At 38.3% G+C, this 22,194-nt stretch overlaps 1 protein-coding gene across 1 annotated transcript in view; it reads left to right on the top strand.

Moving 5' to 3' along the window:
- Window positions 1–22,194, top strand: part of LOC124170150 (zinc finger protein 883-like) — a 100,906-nt gene that overhangs the window by 23,217 nt on the left and 55,495 nt on the right. The window contains exon 3 of the mRNA XM_046548844.1: window positions 10,936–11,004. Coding sequence (XP_046404800.1) covers window positions 10,936–11,004 — 69 coding nt within the window. The remainder of the gene's footprint in view (window positions 1–10,935; window positions 11,005–22,194) is intronic.

Below are 22,194 nucleotides of genomic sequence, written 5' to 3'. Positions count from 1 at the left end.
ATAGTCCCCCTCTTAATATAGTCCCCCCCCCCCCCAATTTTGAGGCTTCAGTTTCAGGAAAAGTTAAAAAAATGCGTTTGAATATAGTCCCCCCTTTTACTTTTACCACAGGCATTTTTGGAAAAAAAAAGGGGGGACTACATTCAGTCATGTACGGTATTTTCTTTAGAAGATGTAAGTAAATTATTTCAGTATTATGTACATCTTTTAATTCATTGAAGTTGGCGATTTTATGCTGAATCCATTAACATTACAAGGCTTTATAATACACATGGTCGGTGTGGAAAATCACCATTGTCACCAAAAAATAAAAAAGTATTCATTAGCCTTTCATAATGCTAAACACATCACCACTACACAATTTATGAATTTCACACCAAGAAAATTCGTCGGAGAGGACGACCAAATTAAAATGTTTGTAGTTCACACATAGGGTAAAATCACTAACTTCAATGAATTGAAAAATATAATGCCGGAATAATTTACTTACATCTGCTAAAGAAGCAGCCATTTCCTTCAGGGCAGCATTCCTCTTCTCCTTGTTGTGGTATTCCGGGGATGAGATTTCTTAGAGGCACCTATTTTCTTCATAGGCATTAATTAAGAGTTCCACTGCTTGTCTACTCCTGGAGGCCATGTTGATCTTTGTACAGGGTTCCCACTCAACCGTGAAAACCTTAAAACCGTGAATAAGTCGTGAATTTCTTCTACCGTGAAAAAACCTGGAAATAGCCGTGAATTTCGCCTTTAAACCTTAAAAATCTCTCAAAATTGATTGTTGAATACGATAGATGGGGTAAAAGAAAGAAACGATATTCCAATCATGTTTCAAGGTCATTCACGTGCAGGCAATGTCCACGCATTCACCTGCACACGTGTATTCGAAAGCGCAACTATTAATTGGTCCGTGTTTGCCATGACAGCACATTGACCTTAAGCCTGCGATTAGAAGATCTTAATCCTGGCAAAAAATCAGGCACTTCTTCACTTGTTTAAAGTATACCGGGACTAGCCACGGTGATAACTTTTACGGGAGTCACCCGCAATGCACAATCGTGCGAAAGATCCTCAGAGAAAAAATCATCCCGGTCAAGGCGAATGATTTTTTCTCTGTGGGTCTTTCGCACTTCTTCACTTCCCTGCCACCCTGCTCTCTTCATTTTCCCACTCATACCCTTTTAGCTGGACATGAATTTTGCTAACTATAGGTGACGTCATAAGAGATAGCAGTTTCATTGCTTCGTTTGCATTCAAGGCCTCTGTTGCATTTGTTACATTTGTAGTTAACGTGCGACCGATGATCGTTACGTGATCACTATTTCTGCCTAAAATGCCTTATCTACAAATCGTGAATTCGATGACATTTAGACCGTGAAAACCTGGAGAAAACCGTGAATTTTATAATGTAGTTAGAGTGGGAACCCTGTTGTATCTAGCTGCATTCCTTGTGGGAGCAGGAGAAGCAAGTGGCATTCTGGGAGGGCCAATGGTCACTCGCTATTGGCCTAGAGGCTTCAAACTGATTCAATATTAGAGAATTTTTAAGACGAGACATTCAAGACAAGAGAAATTTGATGGCAAACAAGCCTTCAAAGAAGTAAAATCTGATGCTTTCCCGGCGAATATGTTCAAAAAAGGCTATTTGGGCTTCTAGCTGGGTGGTCTCCCTCCATTCTGCCGAAGTTTTGGAACACGAGTCGGGTTCCATCCTCGGGGCTAATGGTGAGTGGATGAAGTTTGCCAGCTTATATATACTCTTCAATTGGTTGTAAGGTCTAACGTGATTGGCTGGGAGGCAGCCAATCTTATTTCCTTAAGTGCCGTAGCTTCTATACATTACTTAGTGAATACCCAGTGTCATGATTGAGGGTGTTACTTGTCAGCCGGATCTCGATGGATTCCTTTACCAGTCGTTTCCAGAAATTAGTCTCGCGGCATAGAATTTTCACTTGGTCCCACTTCACGCTATGATTGGATTCAATGGCGTGTTCTACAACCGCGGATTTTTCCGGTTGGTAGAGCCTAAGGTGTCTCTTATATTATTTGATCCTGGTATTGAGTGTTCTATTGGTAACAAGCTGGCAAACTTCATCCACTCACCATTAGCCCTGAGGATGGAACCCGACTCGAGTTCCGAAACGTCGGCAGAATGGAGGGAGACCACCTGGCTGGAAGCCCGAATAGCCTTTTTTGAAGCCTTCAAAGAGGTTTCAAGACAGCATGGCCGCTATCATGATGCTTCAATGACGTCATGCCCATTCGAGAAACCTTGATCAATGAATCTTGAATAGAATTTGAAGCAAAATTTGACGGTGTGAAACTGGCTTCAGAAAGCAAATAATATAACCACCTAGCCCAGTAAAGCCCACAAATTTCCACAGGGGAGAATGACGCCTCGGTAGCTTAACTAGCTGAAGCACTCGGCCGGGGATCCGGGTTCAAATCCTGGTCAAGGCGAATGATTTTTCCTCTGTGGATTTTTTGCACAATAAATAGTATAGTTTCCATTTTATAATGGGAATCATAATGGAAGTAATGTAACCGGTGTATTCATGCATTAAAATGCAAATATCCTGCTGCTTTTGCGTCCGATTTAATTTTTGTAGAAAGATTACAGAAAACATAGGAGGAGTTTCAAACTCGTGCACGGATAAACGGCACCTGGAAACATTCAATGGTTTTCGGCTCAACTTTGTGGAAATTATGTATGATTTGACGCAAAAAATAAATACACATTTCAAAAAAATACACGAAAATGAAAAGGAGACTTCGTTGCTTTCCACAGATTTATTTCGTCCGTAAAACATGTTTCGACCATAGAGGTCATTATCAAGTACAAAGATTTCTCAATACAACCCCCACTTGGGGTTTCCAACCCAGTACCTTCTCCCCCCCTCCTAACACCCACTCCTTCCACTCTTTCCCCCAACCCCTTCAAAGAGTATATACTTATATGTTTGCTTAAAATTCGAAATTGACATCTATGGTCGAAAAATGTCACATGGACGAAATAAATCTGTGGAAAGCAACGAAGTCTCATTTTCATTTTCGGCACCTGGATAATTGGTAGTCTGCTGTAATTCAAACGACGTACTTGCATGCAAAATGACGACCGAAAGTTAATTCTAGTCAAAACGAATTTTTCTACCTCTTAGTACATCTTTTCACATGGTATATTGTGTGAAGCAGCATCTCTATGTTATGGGTCTTGAGCCTAACCGTGTTCTCTTGCACTACAAGTAATGCAGTTGGACATGAACAATCTATATTTTAGTATTTAGAGATTATGGGCCAATGCTACCAAGAGAATTCACGGAAGTTTGAGCTCATCGTGTAGACCAAGAAACATTTTTAGTATTTCTTCATCGGTTTTAATAGAATTTTAACACTTTCAATGCTGACCATATAAAACTCAAAATCATCCCCCTGTGCGGCTTTTGTTTTTTAATGCAAAACGCATGCATTGATGCCAAACGAGCTGAGAAAAATAATGAAAAAATTTTCTTCGCTCTAATTTGTTAATTATGAATTTTTTTATTTATGACGGGATATTACGTCAGCCGTATACATAGCGGGATAGATGCGTGATGCGGGTTGCATAAGATCAGCTTTTTCCCCACGCCACCGTTTTCTTTCAATTCTTTTCTGCACGATGTATCCATAAAAATACGAGGAAAATGAATATGTTATGTTCCAATGGTATCGCCATTGGTATTTTGCCACTGCCATAGGAAATTATTGGTTTAGATGGATGTAATGCAAATTAAGAGTACAAGGAATCGCCGTGAACAGTTGTTTGGTTGGGATGGTAATTCTGCACAAGATATTTCGGCATATTCCTTGTATTTGTAATCCTAAGTATCGGGGTAGGGTTCTATAATATTGAATAATTTCTACATTTTCTCCTCAAACTACTATACTCATCACAAATTCCTTTACTCGTTTCTTGTTTTCAGCTCCAATACCTTTCTTCCCATTCAATAATTCAATTATAAATAGGGTGGTTTTCTATTATTTTTTTATTGCCTTAATCGAAAGATTATGACTCCTGGAGTACACATTTCACACTTTTAGATTTTTAAATGATAATATCTATTTTTCGCGATTAAATGAAAAGTGAAAATTTTCAAGCGCGCGAAAACGCGACGCGTTAGTAGGAATGATGGGAAATCTCTCCGTACGTCGTATTTCTGGTTCCCCCTCCCGCCCGCTGAGGTGACCTTGAGGCGAGGCTTAGCGCTGATACGTCGCAGGCTGCCAGCGGGTAGCCTAGTGCCCTGCCGCCTGGTAGCGCTTGGCTTAAATAAGGATTATTAATACCTTATCAAACGAGGAAAACTTTCCGACCTTAGCCAGTTTTAATAAGTGATTATTAAGACATGTTTCCCTGAGCTCTGCGCCTCATGCATGCATTGGTAACCTCAGACGATGTATAACTCCTATCTTCTCCTATAGAAACTAGGTCCCTGTGACGTCACGTGGAGTGGCATCGCATGCGCGCCAATCTGGCCCTTTTCAAATGAGGATAAAAATGGACCATTGCCATTCGTCTAAACCGGCATTTATAAAACGAAATAATTTGTATATTATGAATACACTAATGGTGGGTAACGAATCGCAATTATTGCCTTTTGTTTTCTTTGATGAAGGAAACTACCCTATTGTCATCGGCAGAGGCTGATGATTAGGGAATTTCACCTCTTTCAGGCAGCTTCGACTATCAGCCAACATGCAAAATTTTCCATTGTACTCCTCGCTTCCGTACCAACTGCAATAAATACATTTTATATTTTTGTAAAAATTCCGATAAATAACAGGATCAAAATAAACACTCTCGGTGAAATAGGCCAAAACTGAAATGCTACAAACAGCTTTACTTATGTAAAACTATCTATGGGAACTAAATATTTACAATGGTGAGACTAAGAATAGAGAGCACCCATAAGCCATTGATTTCACAGTTATTGAGAGAATAAAAGCAATTTTATAAAGCAACTCCTTAGAATCACTTCTTCGCCAATAATTCTTGGGATAATGTGCAAACAGTTATGTGCAATTATTTTAAAAAATTTTATAGTTGCATTATATCCATGTATCAACAATAAATGTTATAAATAGCTTACAATTTTTCCGTAAATAAATTTCATCACTCGTAATATTGCCGCTCGTCGATCCCGTCACTGCTTAGGAGTTGCACTGACAAACAAAGGAAGGGTGCAGAAGTTAGAGATATCTTATGTTGCATAAATGAAATGTAATGGCAGTTTCAAATTTACATTAAAGCTTAACCAATCACAGAACTTCATGTATTAATTGAATAAAACTTATTAAAATCAAACAATAAAGGTTCGAAAAATACTGGACTCTCAACAGGAAAAAAAGGAAGGATTGAAAAAAATATTTATATTCTCGCTAAACATTATGAAAACGGAATATAAAAGTTATAAACACACCTAATTAAGTTCCAGATAGTAAATACATTTGATTTGTGAAATAAAACTCAAATAAAATTTGTCATACTCACGCATTAATAGAAAGAAATAAAAATAACGGCGTACAGTACAGAGGGAAAATGAATGGAAATTGGCTTACCTTAAGATAAAAGAAAAAATTTCTCCCGATCCTCCCAGGAAAGGTTGATTGAAACGGTCTTCACAAAGGAGCTGCTAGAACCCTGCTGAGCAACTTAGGGGCGCAAAAGGTCATAATAGAACTGAACCGAGCTCTTACAGAGGGCCGGAACCCTCGGGGTATGCATGACGTGATATCACGTCATGCCGCAATCAAGGTGTTAAGCATGTTTTCATCAACAGAGGAGTGTTATCGTCATTCTATCATGCTAGGCTACAGATTATACTTACTCTATTGTGAATCACTGCCCAAAATTTTGATATCAATTACTTCGAGGAATAATAATTTTATCGATTAAGTTACTTCTCATAATCTTGGTTATTTGAAACTCATATTTTCGTTTCTACTCCAAATGCAGCTGGTGAATTAGATGGTCATTTTTGCCAGGAAGGAATAATGCATTATCATTTGTTGTTTGACAGCGCTTTTAAGAAGTTAGCAATGCTTAGATGACGAAAGTTGGCCAGCCAATACAATCACTGCTAAGGGATATACTGAAAGCGTCGGTGTATCAGAATAATAGTGCATCGCAAATATGGGCTTATTAACCCATTCACTGCTGTTCAATCTCCGAAAACCTTCTCCACACGTGCGGCGAAAATGTTAAATTGCATTTCGTGGGACAATTGAGCAGGTACTTCAAGGATGGGCGTGGTACACCCTCCAAAGGGTCGCTAATCCTCAGCCCTTTCCTTGACGAGCTCACCCTCGCTGGCCCCCCTCTTGGACCCTCCTAGCAGGGGGCCTCCCTCCCGAAAAGTGACCGCTCCAACTGCATTATGAAAATCAATCAATCCCATCATCAAAAAATGGTTGTTTGCATTGCACTCCTGCCAATCAAGTACGTGTTTCTGTTGTGAGAAATAACGATTTTGTTAACTTTGCTGAAATAGCCAATTTCCGGTGGTCCGCAGCCACGTTTTTGGCAAAAATGAGAAAATCATTATTTTTAATCACAGAAACATGGTTCAAAGACGTGCTTGATTCCTTAATTGGCTGGAGTGCGATGCAAGCAATCATTTTTTGGTGATCGCATTGATTGGCTGATTTTCAAATTGCAGTCTAATGTATGGTGATACCATTTTTTCCATAAACTGAACACTTGAAAAATGGGTAAATTCCAGGAAAAGAGCATCATTTCACATTTCTGAGCCATTTGGACTCTTTTCCCCTCAGCTGCCACAAGCCTAGTATTGTTATTAAAAAAAAATTGTATGAACAAGAGCCACATTCACTAGACTACATGTTTGATCTTAGATTTACTGACCAATATTTCAAATATATCCTCATGAAGGTATGGATACACTTATACTAATTATCTTACAGTAGGTGGCCAAAATCCCTCTTACGGAGGCAGAAAAAAGTAAAACCTGAAGTACTCATAGTGGCAGTCAAAACACCATTTTTATTTCACAGTATATTGGAGCACATATTAACCTTCAATTAAAAAAAAATTGGATGACTTAACTACTCTGCCTTTTGGTGATAATTCTGAAAATATGAAGTAATGTTTTTGAGCTAAAAAAATTGGTTAATTAACAACAATTGACATCATTTTGGCTTACATAACAATGCAAGGGGAATAAAAGACATTACTATGGAAGCTATGCACTTGGATAGACAAGGGGTCAAAATTTCATTCAAATATATTATGTGGTTTCTGAGATATGAATTTTTACCCTGTGCCCTGCACTCTGGAATTTGACTCCCACTAGCGCCACTTCTGAGCAAACATCTCAAACTTCGACTCCTCATATCTTGCAAACTATGAGAGTGAGAGAGGAAATATTTTACATGGGTCATTAGATAGGTGATAGTAGCTAGTGATAAAAATTTCATTAAAATCCGAGTCGGTGGGTGCCATGCCTGGGTGAACTGACATGGAATGACCCAGAGGTCACTTTTGGGGAGGGAGGACCCCCGCTCGGAGGGTCGAAGAGAGGGGCCAGTGTGGGTGAGCTCGTCCAGGATAGGGTCTTGGATTTGGGACCCTTGAAAGTGCTTCGGCAAAAGTGCATGGCAGGTAGGAAGAAAAGATACGTTCACAGTGCAGTGAAAGGGTTAACAAGCAACATATGTGCAAATATACACTAATGACATGATTATTATATGTTGCTTTTTTTCTTAACACTCACTGAATTATAATCCACCTACTATTAGCTAAACATCAAATGTCACAAATCAAAACAAAACAATAGACAGCTTCGGTAATAATATATTTGACTTCAATGGTGGAAGATAATTCTTTTTATAATAAAAAAAAATGCTGTCACCTGGGGTAACGTTGGCCCAACCTTTCATGATTTCTTGGAAACGTGCTAACATATCTAATTTTAAAATTAATTAACAGTGTACACAAAGTAGTTAAAATAATTGACAGATCTTGTACCTTCAAATTAAGGCTTTGTCTGAATCTCAAACTATTTTTACAACCACGATTTTTTTTCTTGAAAATTTTGAGCCAAAGTTTACTTGAATTGGTGTACATATTTTTAGCCCAATCTAATAAAAACATGTGTACAACCATTAGTTCGAGCAAAGATATGTCACGCAAAATGTACAGTTTTCAAGTGTTCCTTGATTTGAACCTGTAAATGTATGTCGTTCACCTAAAAAAAAGGAAAAAAAAAACATTCCTGCTAGGAAAAATCACACTGTGTACATATAACAGTTAACGTTCAAAATTCAGGACTCCCCACTCAACCATGAAAATTGTAAAACTGTGAATAAGCCGTGAATGTCGTCTACCGTGAAAAAAACCTGGAAATAGCTGTGAAATTTGTCGTAAAACCTTAAAAACCTCTCAAACCTGAATTTAGAACTACGAATGACGGAATTAAAGAAAAATCAATTTGTCGATCATATTTCAAGGTCAGTCACTCGCAGACACAGTCCACGCATATACCTGCACACGTGTATTCTAAGCACAATGGGGAATTCCACTAAAAATGGATGATTATTATTATTATAGTATTCTACCGATTAAGGTAGGTTTCCATGGAGTACGCAAGAAGTGATCTGGGAGCCTCCCTTTCCTTCCAGCACTGCCTTCTTTAACTCACAGTAAGGCCTACTCTCTTTCAATCTATCTAAAAATCCTATTCTTCTCCTTCCCCTCCCTCGTTTCCCTAACATTTTACCCTCTAGCACCATTTTCAACATCCCCTCACCACTAAGCACTAACTCCATCCATACCTTCTGTCTCCTCCGTATCTCATCTAAAAGCTGCCTCTCCTCGCCAACCATATCCAGCACTTCGTCGTTCCTTTTCCTCTCCGTCCATTTCACCCTCTCCATTCTTCTCCATACCCACATCTCGAATGCCTCCAATCTTCTCTCGTCTTCTTTCCTCAGTGTCCACGTTTCCACACCGTAGAGAGCTACACTCCAGATCAAACTCTTCACTAACCTTTTCTTTTAACTCTTACATAACGATCCTCTTAGAAGCTCCTTCCTGTTCATGAACGCCTCCTTCGCTAATCCTTCGTGCTGAAAATTACAGTGAAAGCAGTTCTTCTCTAACCTGCGTATTATTCGTAAAATTCCACTTTGAAAATCGTATAGTAATCTTGCGCTCCAAACGACCCATCGCCATGTTGGCTGATCGTGACGTCAGAGTCCAGTAAACAATACCTTTACATAGTGTTATTAGAGATTAGAATATTTTTCCCAGTTTTAGAAAAACCTATGTATCTCTCTGTACAATTTATTTTTTTATATGTTAATTTCATAATCAATCATGTAAAATATTTATCCTGAATAATTGACAGGTTTTAAGCATGTATGCATGCTGGAAAATGCAGTACAGTCTTGACAAATAGTGCATATTACTTTTTCATTATCCTTATCTACAGCGATTTCCACATTATTAGAAAATTACGAAACTAATCTACCGTCAGAATGTTCCCAGAATGCGTCTTTTCGAAGTCGGAGTCAACCATTGCACAATACACGCACTGTAAAACTAACTATTAAACTATTCACAACTGTTTCACACACCCTTCAAGTTATGAATCAGTATCATTGTAGATGTTTGTTGTTGTTGTTACTGTTTTGTTACTACCATGGAGCGAGTCTGCTTACTCGCATTCTGACGTCACTGGGCGTTCTTGTAGCGTGAAAGAATTCAGTAATTTCTGCGAACTTTGAAGCTCTCTAGCAACAAGAATATTGAGAATTATGAAGTCATATTTCGCATACGTTAATACATTTAACTTACTCATCTAGACATGTAAAAAAATTACCTTTTTAATTTTATGAGAGCACCCCATTATTGGTCCGTGTGCCATGACGGCACATTGATCTTGAGCCTGTGATTGGAAGACCTTTAACCAAAGTGATCATTTACGATGGTGAAAATTCAGACACTTCTTCACTTCCCTGTCACCCTCCATTTACCCATTCACAATCTCTAGCCGGCCCTAAATTTTGCTAACGATTGGCGACGTCATAAGAGCACTTTCGTTGCTGCGTTTGCATTCCTGGCATTTATCGCTTTTGCTACATTTTTAGTTAACATGCGGCCAGTGATTTTTATGTGATCAATATATCTTCCTAAAATGGTTTATCTACTGACCATGAATTTGAAGCAATTTATACCGTGAAAACCTAGAATAAAACGTGAATTTTATGATTTAGTTAAGAGTGGGAACCCTGAAATTGCTTCCTAACCTTCATCAGAAATTTAATTAATCATAATCAGAAGAAGACTCATAAATTTATGCCACCTGTCAACTTATGCAAGAACGTAGTCGTTCATACGCCTATCCCCAGACTATCCCTCGTTGAGCGCTCACTCCAACACCGCCTTTGCTCCCTGCTCAATTCATTACCAGACAATATTGACCCGTTTTTTCTGCCCTTAAACTCATTTTTCTTAAACTCGCCATGTCCCATTCCTCGGCTAATAAATAAACCTCCCTCTCCACCTCCCTTTCCTCGTGCCTTCTATTTTGTTCTTTACTATCTTATACCTGTGCTCTTTGTTCAGATTTTTTATGTTAAAATTTCATGTTTGTTACTGCGTCACTATAAATTGGCAGAAATGCTGTATGTGAGCAACTCCTTAAATAAATAAATAAATAAAAACTCAATGAAAATGGCAGAATATAGAAATATGAATCTTTTTATGTCCCTGGGCTGAAGTTACCTTAGAAGTTGACCATACACATTTTAGTGACACTAACCGTGGATATTCAACTGGTATTTTTAGCTAGTGTTTTAATGTTTAAAGAAATACATAATATGTTTAATACATACATAATTGGTAATGACACTCCCTATAAACTTTGCTTTTCTTTGCAGATGAGCTTCAGCCCAGCCAGCTTGGTGAAGGTGGAGATGATGATGCCAGAAGCAGAGGACAGTGAAGAGGTGAGTCTCATTTTAATGCCTTCAAATGTAAATAATGCTCTCTGAAGGGCTGCATCAACAAGGCAGTTGCAAGTACACTCTCATTTATCCGAGCTAATAGGGTGGTTTCCTATTATTTTTTATTGCCTAAATTTAAAGATTATTATTCCTGGAGTACGTATTTCGCGCTTTTACATTTTTAAATGACGATATCTATTTTTTGCGATTAAATGAAAAGTGAAAATTTTCAAGCGCGCGAAAACGCGACGGGTAAGTATGAATGCCGGGTAATCTCCGTGTGACGTCGTTCTGGTTCCCGCTGCCGCAAGTGAGGTGACCTTGGGGCGAGGCTCTGATACGACGCAGGATGCTAGCAGGTAGCAGAGTACCATGATAGTTGGTAGCGCTTGGCTTAAATAAGGATTATTAATACCTTATCAAACGAAGAAAACTTTCCGACCTTAGCCAGTTTTAATAGGTGATTATTAAGACATGTTTCCCTGAGCTTAGTAATCTCAGACAATATAAAACTCCTATCTACTTGTATAGAAACTAGGTCCCTGTGATGTCACGGGGAATTGGCATCGCATGGCCGCCAATCAAGCCTTTTTCAAATGAATATAAAATTGACCATTGCCATTCGTCTAAACTGGGGTTACTAAAGCTAAACAATTTGTATATAATGAATACACTAATGGTGGGTAACGAATCGCAATCAATGCCTTTCGTTTTCCTTGATGAAGGAAACCACCCTATTATGGGGAGATATGGCATGAATAATTGGAAAACACGGATAACCCAAACTTTCTCTTAAATGTAATGCAATGTTCATAATTTATGTAAAAAAAACAATATATTATTACTTATGCAGTTATTCTGTTATTTAAGAGTGCTTCCCGGACTCATTGAGAGCTTTCTACGCCACTCGGCGATCTTTTTAGAGGCGATAACATGGTTGTACTCGTATTATTAATGTTCCATGTAAGGCCTGGTTCTGAAAACCACACATTCGTGGCTTTATGATCACGGATACACAAAAGTGGTTTGCAGGAATACCTCAAAACCACTGTTCGATGTTGGAAACTACACTTTTAAGGCACCATGCCTCTTAGTCGCATCTTGCATAAGTAGCCCAGGTTGCAACTGATGCGCGACGTGTATCCATGATCACGGATTGTGGTCGTGCACTGCGAAGCTTGGAAAACATGGTACTCCTGTGAATTCAGCTAGCGGGCGATCGCTTCCGTTTTACGAAGGGGATTCTAACGGAAATAATAAGCCTGATGTATCCTAGCATTAATGCAGTAATTCCTATGATTTAAAAAAATAAAGATCGAAGAAAAAATTGAGCAAGAGTGATAATCATGTATGGATAATCCGCAACACGGATAAACCAAAGCTGGATAATCGGAAGCCTGCTGTATTTGGTAGATAATGACTCCGTTAATTGAATATTACGACTGTTTTAGATCATCAGTGGAATGGGTGGGAAGGTGACCGCAAGAAGGTGCCAATTTCTTGTGATGGCACGAAGGCCGATGAGAAGGCAATGATGGTAAAGGCTTTCAAATTTCTTGTTCACTAGGAACGTTTTATAATGTTTTAGTTCCAGCGTTGGTCTGATCCACACCCCTATTTCTAGCATGGGTCACAAACTTCGTTATTTATGAGCTCTGTGAGAAGAACCACACTCGGAAGAAAACCAAATGCGACCAAATAAATGTGCCATACGAGAGAGAGAGAGAGGTGATGACAACTGCGCATTGTATGACTGAAGCCGGGGGTCCCAGGCAAGATTATCTGACACGCTCGGCTGAGCCGTGGTGACGCCCCTACACGGCAAGAACAGCCGCCAGGACGGCTGATCCCAGGCGCTGAGCTGAGCATTTAGAACAGGCATTACCCTTCGTTGCTAGGATTGCACTGACTGTGTATTGTTTTACTGTGGTTGCATACATGTGGGCACTTTCCTGGTTCTTTCCGTCGCTATTATCTCGAGAAGTATTGAACGTTGGTGGCAGAAGCATGAAATATTCCTCGTGGGTATATACTTCCTCTATCTCCAAATGCAAAATTTGATCGAGACCTGGATGTGACACTTAAGCGACTCCCCCTGTGCATTAGGGGCGGTCATAAAACAACTATTTTTGAAATTCAAAGTTCGACATAGTTCACCAATTACGTACAGGGAATATATATAGTAAGGGAGAATAGAGTGGAAATGGAGAAAGAGGAGAGGATACCGGCAATTATTACTTTATTTTAATTTTACATGGTCTTCAGCAGCTCACCTCCTTCCAATCTGTTTACTTGCCATTTCTCTCCACCAATTTTGGATCCAAAAAATATTGCATCTTAACTGGCTCGTCAGAAGACTTGAAGTATGGGTGGGTATGGTAGAAACTCGAGTTGGAGCCACCTCCACGTGATGAGTTCTGGGTCTCCCTGAAAGCCAGAGTGGCACCTGTTCTCGTAGTGGGCGAAGAACTGCAAAATTTGGAACACGGAGCCATTTTCGTATGCGATGTAGCCTGAGCAGTGCGTTGACATTAGTTCATAGGAAGGCCATAGGGAGATGAGGAGATCCTTAATTTAGGATGGGAGATGGGAAAAGTGTTGTTCTATATGTATGGTAGGGTGATATTAGTGTGATCATTCCCCTTACGAGTACACAAAATTAAAATATATGCCATTAATTAAGAAATTTTCAAAGTTTTTTTACGTTTCTTTGCATTTTAACACCGGTGATTGTATAAAAAGCGTAATTATTCGATCTATGTTGCTTACCTCGACAATTGCAGACATGACTGGTGCAGAATCGGCTGAAAGAAAACCCATTTAAATCACGACATTTATCACCGAAATAGCGTAAAAAGAGGGTATGTGTTGCAGGTTGCCTAAGCTCAACATAAACGGCCCTGATGCCACCTACAGGATGCCAACCTACAGGAAAAAAATTTTTTCTCTGCTCATTTGGTACTTCGGGCTACATTTTGACACATGTCGAACTTTAAATTTTGAAAATAGTTGTTTTATGACCGCCCCTACTGTACATATACATATGTAGTATGTACTGGGGATAAAATGTGGCAGGAGTCTGTAAAGTGTTGCAGAATAAATGTCATTGTGGAAACTCTAAACCTTATCTTGTACTTCAATCTGGGTCATTCCATGTCAACTCAACCAGGGTCCCACGCCCACCATCTCAGATTTTGATCATTTTTTCCCTGTTAATGTTAGTTTCAACTTTAGTTAAGAAAAATCCAAAATATTAAAGACCAATTGCAAGTATTTTCCAAGATATGAGTGTTTGAAGTCAATGAGGCACACTCAAAAATTCTGCGCACCAGTCAAGTTATTCAAAACTACCTTATTTGTGCCCCTGTAAAACCTAAACCAAGTAAACAAAGCTGGTGAAAATTTTAGAGGCTATAAACATGCTGCTATAGTTTTCAAAAATGTTATCAAAACGATTTTCACTTGAAAACTTTTTTTTCTACAAATGTTCAAAAATTGCACTTTTGACCAAAAAAGTCACATTTTCAAATAAATTTAAAAATCACACACATATATCACATGAAAGCCATAAAAATCTCTGTAAACATGGTAAAGACCACCAACTTTAAAATAGAGTGAGGTTGAGGGCAATTTTGGATTTATTTGTTGATAAATCTTATGAAAATGATCATTCTGCTAATGTTTTTTGTTGATAAATGACACTTTTACAGCTTCTAACAACAAAAAATGCACTTTATTATTCTAAAATTAAAAAATTATAAAAACAAAATTATTATCTTTCATACCGTCGTATTTAGATCGCCGCAGTTGTGATTCAGAGTTTGTGAGCTAGTTAGAGTCACAGGATAGCCTTCTTTTCTCTGAGTTTTAAAGAGTTATACGATCGAAGTATACAGTTATGGATTAGAAAGTGATAGAACAGAAACCTTAGCACTGGAAACCTGGAAACTTATAGCCAACAATATGTTCTTGTAATGACCAATTAATAATATTTGATCGCCGTTTATAGTTTCTATTTCCAAATTCTACCATGCCGGCACTACATATACAAGCTGGTTTTAAAAAGTGTCTTCGACGCGAAGATCGGGAAGTCATCGGGCACTAATGTTCCACTGTTTTAAATGTTTCAAAACCTATTGAGAATAAATCCTTAAGTCCACATAAAAGCCCGTTTTGGCAGTAAACAGAGATAAATATAGCATTAAAGGCTATACATATTGATGAATACTAAAGTTTATCTAAAGAATTTTATGCTTTTACGATGAGTGAGAATGGTCAACAAATGTTGAGCGTATGCAACCCGCGTGCCACCAAAAATGTCCTCCTGGGGTGGGGCGTGCTCACTCTTGGGGCCGTATCTCGGGAACCACTGGTCACAATTGGAAAATATTTTAGGAGCAGCATTCCAAATTTCCAGTGTATCATTAGTTAACATAGAAAATCAGTTGAAAAATACCATCGCCTTCTTATCGCCATTCATATCTGAAAAACAGCCGAAAATGCCAAAATTTCTCAACTTCGAGTGCGATGCAGCACGTTTTCCCGTTATCAAATTGCAACAATATTTTACTGGATATGTTTTTACACCAATTGGCATAAAATGAGGGGGTGTCCTGAAAGAAATTCTATAAAGAAGGACCACCCTAATGCACATTTCTCTTGTAAATACGTGTACTTGAAATGGCATTTGATAGATAAGAATTTTTACATCAAACAGAAATCCATAATAGCAGTGCAAATGCCGAGAGGAGTGCAAATTTTTTTTTAGCAAGGTGGTGTTTCCTATAGGATATTTGAAATCAACAATATGACCTAAGTGTTTCAATAAAGTAATAAGCACAAAGATCTTCTTTTTTAATTTAATTAGTAATGGGTCGGTTTGATTCTACGATTCTTCGATTCCTCGATCCTCGGCCAAGAACCGGAATCAAAAATGAGTACTTGCCAAGGTGAAAAATCAATGCGATTCCAGACTACGACAGCGTAGTACTTCAAACCACAAATTTATATATGACCACGTTTCCAACAGTCATTTGAATTTTGGCGTCACGTAATCATAATAACAAAACACATTGCATTCTAAGTGGCACACCACTTCCGGACGAGCAAATGCAGACTAGGGAGCCTGTGACAGGAATATGGCCAAGATACAGTGAGGGTCATTCCATGTCAGTTCATCCAGGCATGACACCCACCGACTCGGATTTTGATGAAACTTGCCAATTTTCATCCTTCCATGCTGGAATGAAAAAGTGTAAAATATTTCTTGGCTATCTCTAATAGTTTTTTTTTCACGACCATTTGAAGTTTGGGTGAAACTGCAGTTTTTCAATGAATGCGGTCTCCAGAGGCACTTGCGCCTCCAGAGGGAAATAATTTGTCTCAGCCATAGTTTTCATCCGATTCTTATGAAAATTTGCAGGTTTACTATAGAAGTCATGAGGATTCCAAAAACTTATTGAAAAATATCCTAAGGAATATTGGAAATTCTCTAAACTCGTATGTTTCATAAGATTTTAGAAAATTTTGCGTCAAAAACATGGTTCTATAAAACATCAAATTTTGACCTGAGGCAATATCTGAATCAAGCTAAATTATTTTTTCTAATATTCCTTAAGGTATGACCCACCACCTGTAAAAATAAAATTCATGGCTTTTTGCTTGCTTTGTTGTTAAAAAAAATTTTATACAAAAAAAATCCCTTTTCACGACTCTGGTTGTCAGTGTTGGGTCCTCCTTCAAGTGTGATGAATGCTTGTGTTAACTGTTTTCTATGTCTAAGAAAATATTTACAACATGTATCTAGTGCATAATACATTCAAAAATTAAAATATTTTTTTATGTGCAGGTTGTTTTTCTCCCGATAAGAAAAATATATTTTTGAAATAGAATATTTTAAGGAATTCATAGCACTTCCCCATCATTGCTGGGGAAAACTTGATTGTTGCTATATTAAAAACACATCAAAATACAGGATGCATGTCAATACAAATCACCTTTCTCCATTTTGTATTGACAAAAAACTTCACGAATGTTTTTTACCTCATTAATGCTGTTCTACTTTGAACAAAAAGGTTTTCAAAGTACTGGATAAAGATATCCTTCCAGAGCATGATTCAGAAGTTCTTGATAAAGCGAGTGATATGGATGTGCTAGTTGGGTTACTAAAAGAAAAACTGGTGACAGCAGGCAGTCAGCGATAATTCAGCTACTAACACTAGCTCCGACTTTGTGGAGTAGGAAAAAAGTAGCCACCGAAATTAATGCTAGTGAATATACAATTCAGCATGCTAGGGAATTCTGAGAATGAAAGGCATCATAGCCATACCGGATCCAAGGAGGGGGAAAAACATAGAACAAACTGCAGTGGACTTAGTTCAGTCATTCTACCAAAATTATGAGTATTCACACCTTATGCCAGGAATGAAAGATAAGGTGAGTGTGTCCAAAAATATCCACAAGCAAATGAGGTTACTTCTAAGTAACTTAAATGAGCTGTATGCAGCTTTTTAATTTGAATTCCCATATGTTAAAATAGGGTTTTCAAAATTTTGTCTGTTGTGGCCTAAATGGTGCGTGTTGTCAGGCTCCTCTGCAACCCATTCTGTGTGTGTCTGTGCTATCCATCAGAATGCATCACTTCTTCTCCATGGATGCTCTATAGAGGAGACCTACAACGACCTATTTGACTACTTGGTTTGTTCCAAAGATAACAGGGATTGCATGTTACGGCACTGTTCAGAATGTATGTCTGAAAAACGACTGAAGGAGCATCTGAAAAGTAAATTTGAAGAATGGGACCCTGAAGATGAAGTGACATACAATGGGTGACAACACATCGGACCCAATAAATTAGGTTAACAGTGACTCTGGATGAATACATCAATAGTCTGGTGAACAATCTGGAAAAACTTCTCCCACAATCCTTCATAAACAAATCCCAGGCGAGATACCTAAAAGAACTAAAAAACAACCTACAGCCAGATGAAGCCATTATTTTGCTGGATTTCAGTGAAAACTACCATTATGTAATACAAGATGAGGTTCAGGGTCATCACTGGAATCAGGATGGTTGTTCCCTACATCCAGCGGTAATTAATACTCGTGGACAGCTGAAGAAAGATCTCTGTGTGTCAAGTTTGTGTGTATTTTGTGATGATCTAGAATATGATGTAGCTTTCGTATTTGAAACGCAAAAAATAGTCACTCAGTTTTTAAAGGAAAAGTTCCTTGAAGTAAAGGAAGTGCAATATTTCAGTGATGGTTGTGCTGGCCAATACAAGAACTGTAAAAACTTTATAAACCTGTGCCATCATCACCAGGACTTTGACTTGCATGCTTCTTTGTCTTTTTTTCAACTAGTCATTGGAAATCTCCAAGTGATGGGATAGGTGGAACAGTTAAGTGCATTCCTTCAAGAGAAAGCCTTCAGTGGGATCTGGGTAATACAATGACTTCCATTGAAAAGGTGTTTGAGTTCTGCAAGTACAAAGTGGACAAAATTTCATTTTACGTTTTAAAAAAAGAACAATTATCAATGGTTCGGCAACAATTAGAAACTCGCTGGTACCTTGTAAAAACAATCCCAAGTACTCATAGCTACCATTCTTCTATAAATTATTGCGACAAAAAAATTAGCTTTGATACCACATACAGTTCTGTCCACAATTTCTTGATAAAGCTAAGTTGGGAAGAAATTTTGACAAAAACTTGTACTAATTCTTTTGTGGCCTGCTTGTGTGACAATCACTGGTTTTTTGGGCAACTTATGTGAAAGGATGTTGATCCATTAGATGTAAAAGTGAAATTCTTTATCATTTTAGTGGCCAAAAGAGAAAGAAGATATTTGCAATGTTCCTGTAAATAATGTCATTTGTTATGTGGAAACTCCTACCTCAAGAGGCTCAGGACGAATGCATTACTTATCGGAGAATGACATTGAACGTGTGAACCGACGGCTCTTGGATTTAAAAGGAAAACTTGGAATTACCACTCCTGGGAAAAAAATGTAACTCTAGTGTAACTGAAATATTAGCTTTCTTAGAGATAGGCCTCAGTGAAGACCTTGGATACTATCCTATTTAACTACAAACTGATGCACAGACAAAAGTGACTACATATATATTGTGATTGTTCATTTATAAGTTGTGCAACATTATTGAAGTAAAACACATTCGTGAAGTTTTTTGTCCATACAAAATGGAGAAAGTTGACTTGCATTGACATGCATCCTGTATTTTGATGTGTATTATATAGCAACAATCAAGTTTTCCCCAGCAATGATGGGGAAGTGCTATGAATTCCTTAAAATATTCTATTTCAAAAATATATTTTTCTTATCGGGAGAAAAACAACCTGCACATGAAAAAAATATTTTAATTTTTGAATGTATTATGCACTAGATACATGTTGTAAATATTTTCTTAGACATAGAAAACAGTTAACACAAGCATTCATCACACTTGAAGGAGGACCCAACACTGACAACCAGAGTCGTGAAAAGGGATTTTTTTTGTATAAAATTTTTTTTAACAACAAAGCAAGCAAAAAGCCATGAATTTTATTTTTACAGGTGGTGGGTCATACCTTAAGGAATATTAGAAAAAATAATTTATCTTGATTCAGATATTGCCTCAGGTCAAAATTTGATGTTTTATAGAACCATGTTTTTGACGCAAAATTTTCTAAAATCTTATGAAACATACGAGTTTAGAGAATTTCCAATATTCCTTAGGATATTTTTCAATAAGTTTTTGGAATCCTCATGACTTCTATAGTAAACCTGCAAATTTTCATAAGAATCGGATGAAAACTATGGCTGAGACAAATTATTTCCCTCTGGAGGCGCAAGTGCCTCTGGAGACCGCATTCATTGAAAAACTGCAGTTTCACCCAAACTTCAAATGGTCGTGAAAAAAAAACTATTAGAGATAGCCAAGAAATATTTTACACTTTTTCATTCCAGCATGGAAGGATGAAAATTGGCAAGTTTCATCAAAATCCGAGTCGGTGGGTGTCATGCCTGGATGAACTGACATGGAATGACCCAGTGATGCATTTGGAAAAGTACCCAAAGTCACCGTAGCATACACTGTTGAAGCTGGAGTGGAAGCTTATTTATCAGAGATGATTGCACCACCAAATTCCTTCCCTGGGAAATACTGGAAGACTTGCATCTCCTACCCTAGGCTGAAAGTAGTAGCGAAGATGCTTTGCTTTCCGAGCAAAAATTTAAAATATGTAAAAGGGGATTAAATTTGTGGGACATTATTGATAATAATAAGATATTTACAATAAAAGATAGATATTCAAGGTGATACTTTTATTTTAAATTTAAGCATGAGTGCTAATATTATAAAGTAATACCTATGAGGTAACACCACTTTTCAGATATGTTCTGTTTTGAAATTGAGCTATTATATTTTAATTACATAGTGATGATATGAAAGATGCTTTTGTCAACTGATTCTTTCACAGAGTAATAATTGTTTAAGTGGTTGTCTTGTTGTCTGGAATTAAGTGATATTTTTCGTGGAGCCTATGGCGTAAGAATCAATGGAATCGGTATCGGTAGAGTTGGAATCGAAATGTCAGAATCGGGATCGGAATCGTTAAAATTTTGGAATCGACCCATCACTGGTAATAATTTTCCTGTAATCAGCTAAAATCTTGTTTGAATCCCTTAATGATTATCATAATTACTCGCCAAAATCCAGCGTTTCCTGGGACATAAGCAACCCAGGCATAGATTCCCGCATAGATCGTTTTTTTTTTTCATCCACCCCCCTGAAAAACTGTAAATCGAGGTTCCACTGAACCTAATTTACATTTTGGCCAAAATGCTTCTTGAGGTGAGCTCCCTGTTGATTCCCCTCACCCACGTGCTGAGTAGGCCGGTAGATTCAACAAAATCGCTCACTACTGATTGCAGCAACTGTTGCAATTCGGACGAGTAAGGCAGTGAAAGAAGCACAAATAACGAAACACAATCCGAAACAAAGAAACTTGAACTGGGGGTGTGTCCAAATGATTTTTTTTTTGCATTGAAGCTAAGTGGAGCGCGGAATATCCGATGATCCGTCCGCTAAAAAGTAGCACCCCCTTTCCTCTTATCCTTTCTGCTCCTTCCCCTCCTTCCCCCAATAGCTAGTGCTTCTGTTCCCAGATAGCGGCCGTGTTTTAGTCCACAAAATTTTTACATTTGACCCACTCTTACGGTTTTCCTGCAACAAGTTATCCAATAACGCTGTCTACTGTGTCGTGTAGTCACCGGAATTACAGGGTACCCACTCAACCGTGAAAACCTTAAAACCATGAATTTCGTCTACCGTGAAAAAACCTGGAAATAGCCGTGAATTTCGATATAAAACCTTAAAAATCTCCCAAACTTGATTGTTGAACTACGATAGATGGAATTAAAGAAAAATCGATATTTCGATCACGTTTCATGGCCGAGTCACGTGCAGATACCGTCCACGCATTTACCTGCACAGGTGTATTCGAAGCGCAACTATTAATTGATCCGTGTATGCCATGGCGGCACATTGACCTTAAGCCTGCGATTGGAAGACGTTAACCCTGGCAAAAAATCAGGCACTTCTTCACTTCCCTGCCACCCTGCTCTCTCCATTTTCCAACTCACCCCCTTTAGTCCGATATGAATTTTACTAACGATAGGTGACGTCATGAGAGATAGCATTCTGATTGCTGCGTTTGCATTCAAGGATTCTTTTGCGTTTGTTACATTTTTAGTTAGCGTGCGGCCGATGATTGTTACGTGATCAATATTTCTGCCTAAAATGCCTAATCTGAAAACCGTGAATTTGATGACATTTAGACCGTGAAAACCTGGAAAAAACCGTGAATTTTATAATGTAGTTAGAGTGGGAACCCTGAATTACTGCCTGGCATTGACGTGCTTAGGACGTGTGAGCTTATGCTGCTGTCAGACAAGACGCCTTTCCGCCGACCGCCGTTCATGGCATGACGCTGTGAAATCCAGAGAGTCGTCTCGCCTGAAAGCAACTTCAAAGTGTAGCACTGTGCGTATGTAACGCCGGAGATGGTGCTCTCCCAGGTCAATCCATAGGGACCTTTAGTAATTTTAAACCACAGCACTGTGCCGTTGAAACGTCTGAATAAGCTTATTTTCGCTCTTCTGCGGCCATTTTAAATTTCTTTCAGCACATTATT

Source organism: Ischnura elegans, chromosome 13 (genome assembly GCF_921293095.1).
Source record: "Ischnura elegans chromosome 13, ioIscEleg1.1, whole genome shotgun sequence".
NCBI lineage: Eukaryota > Metazoa > Arthropoda > Insecta > Odonata > Coenagrionidae > Ischnura > Ischnura elegans.
Note: the sequence above shows the minus strand (reverse complement) of the source record. Positions and strands in the feature narration are given on the sequence as shown.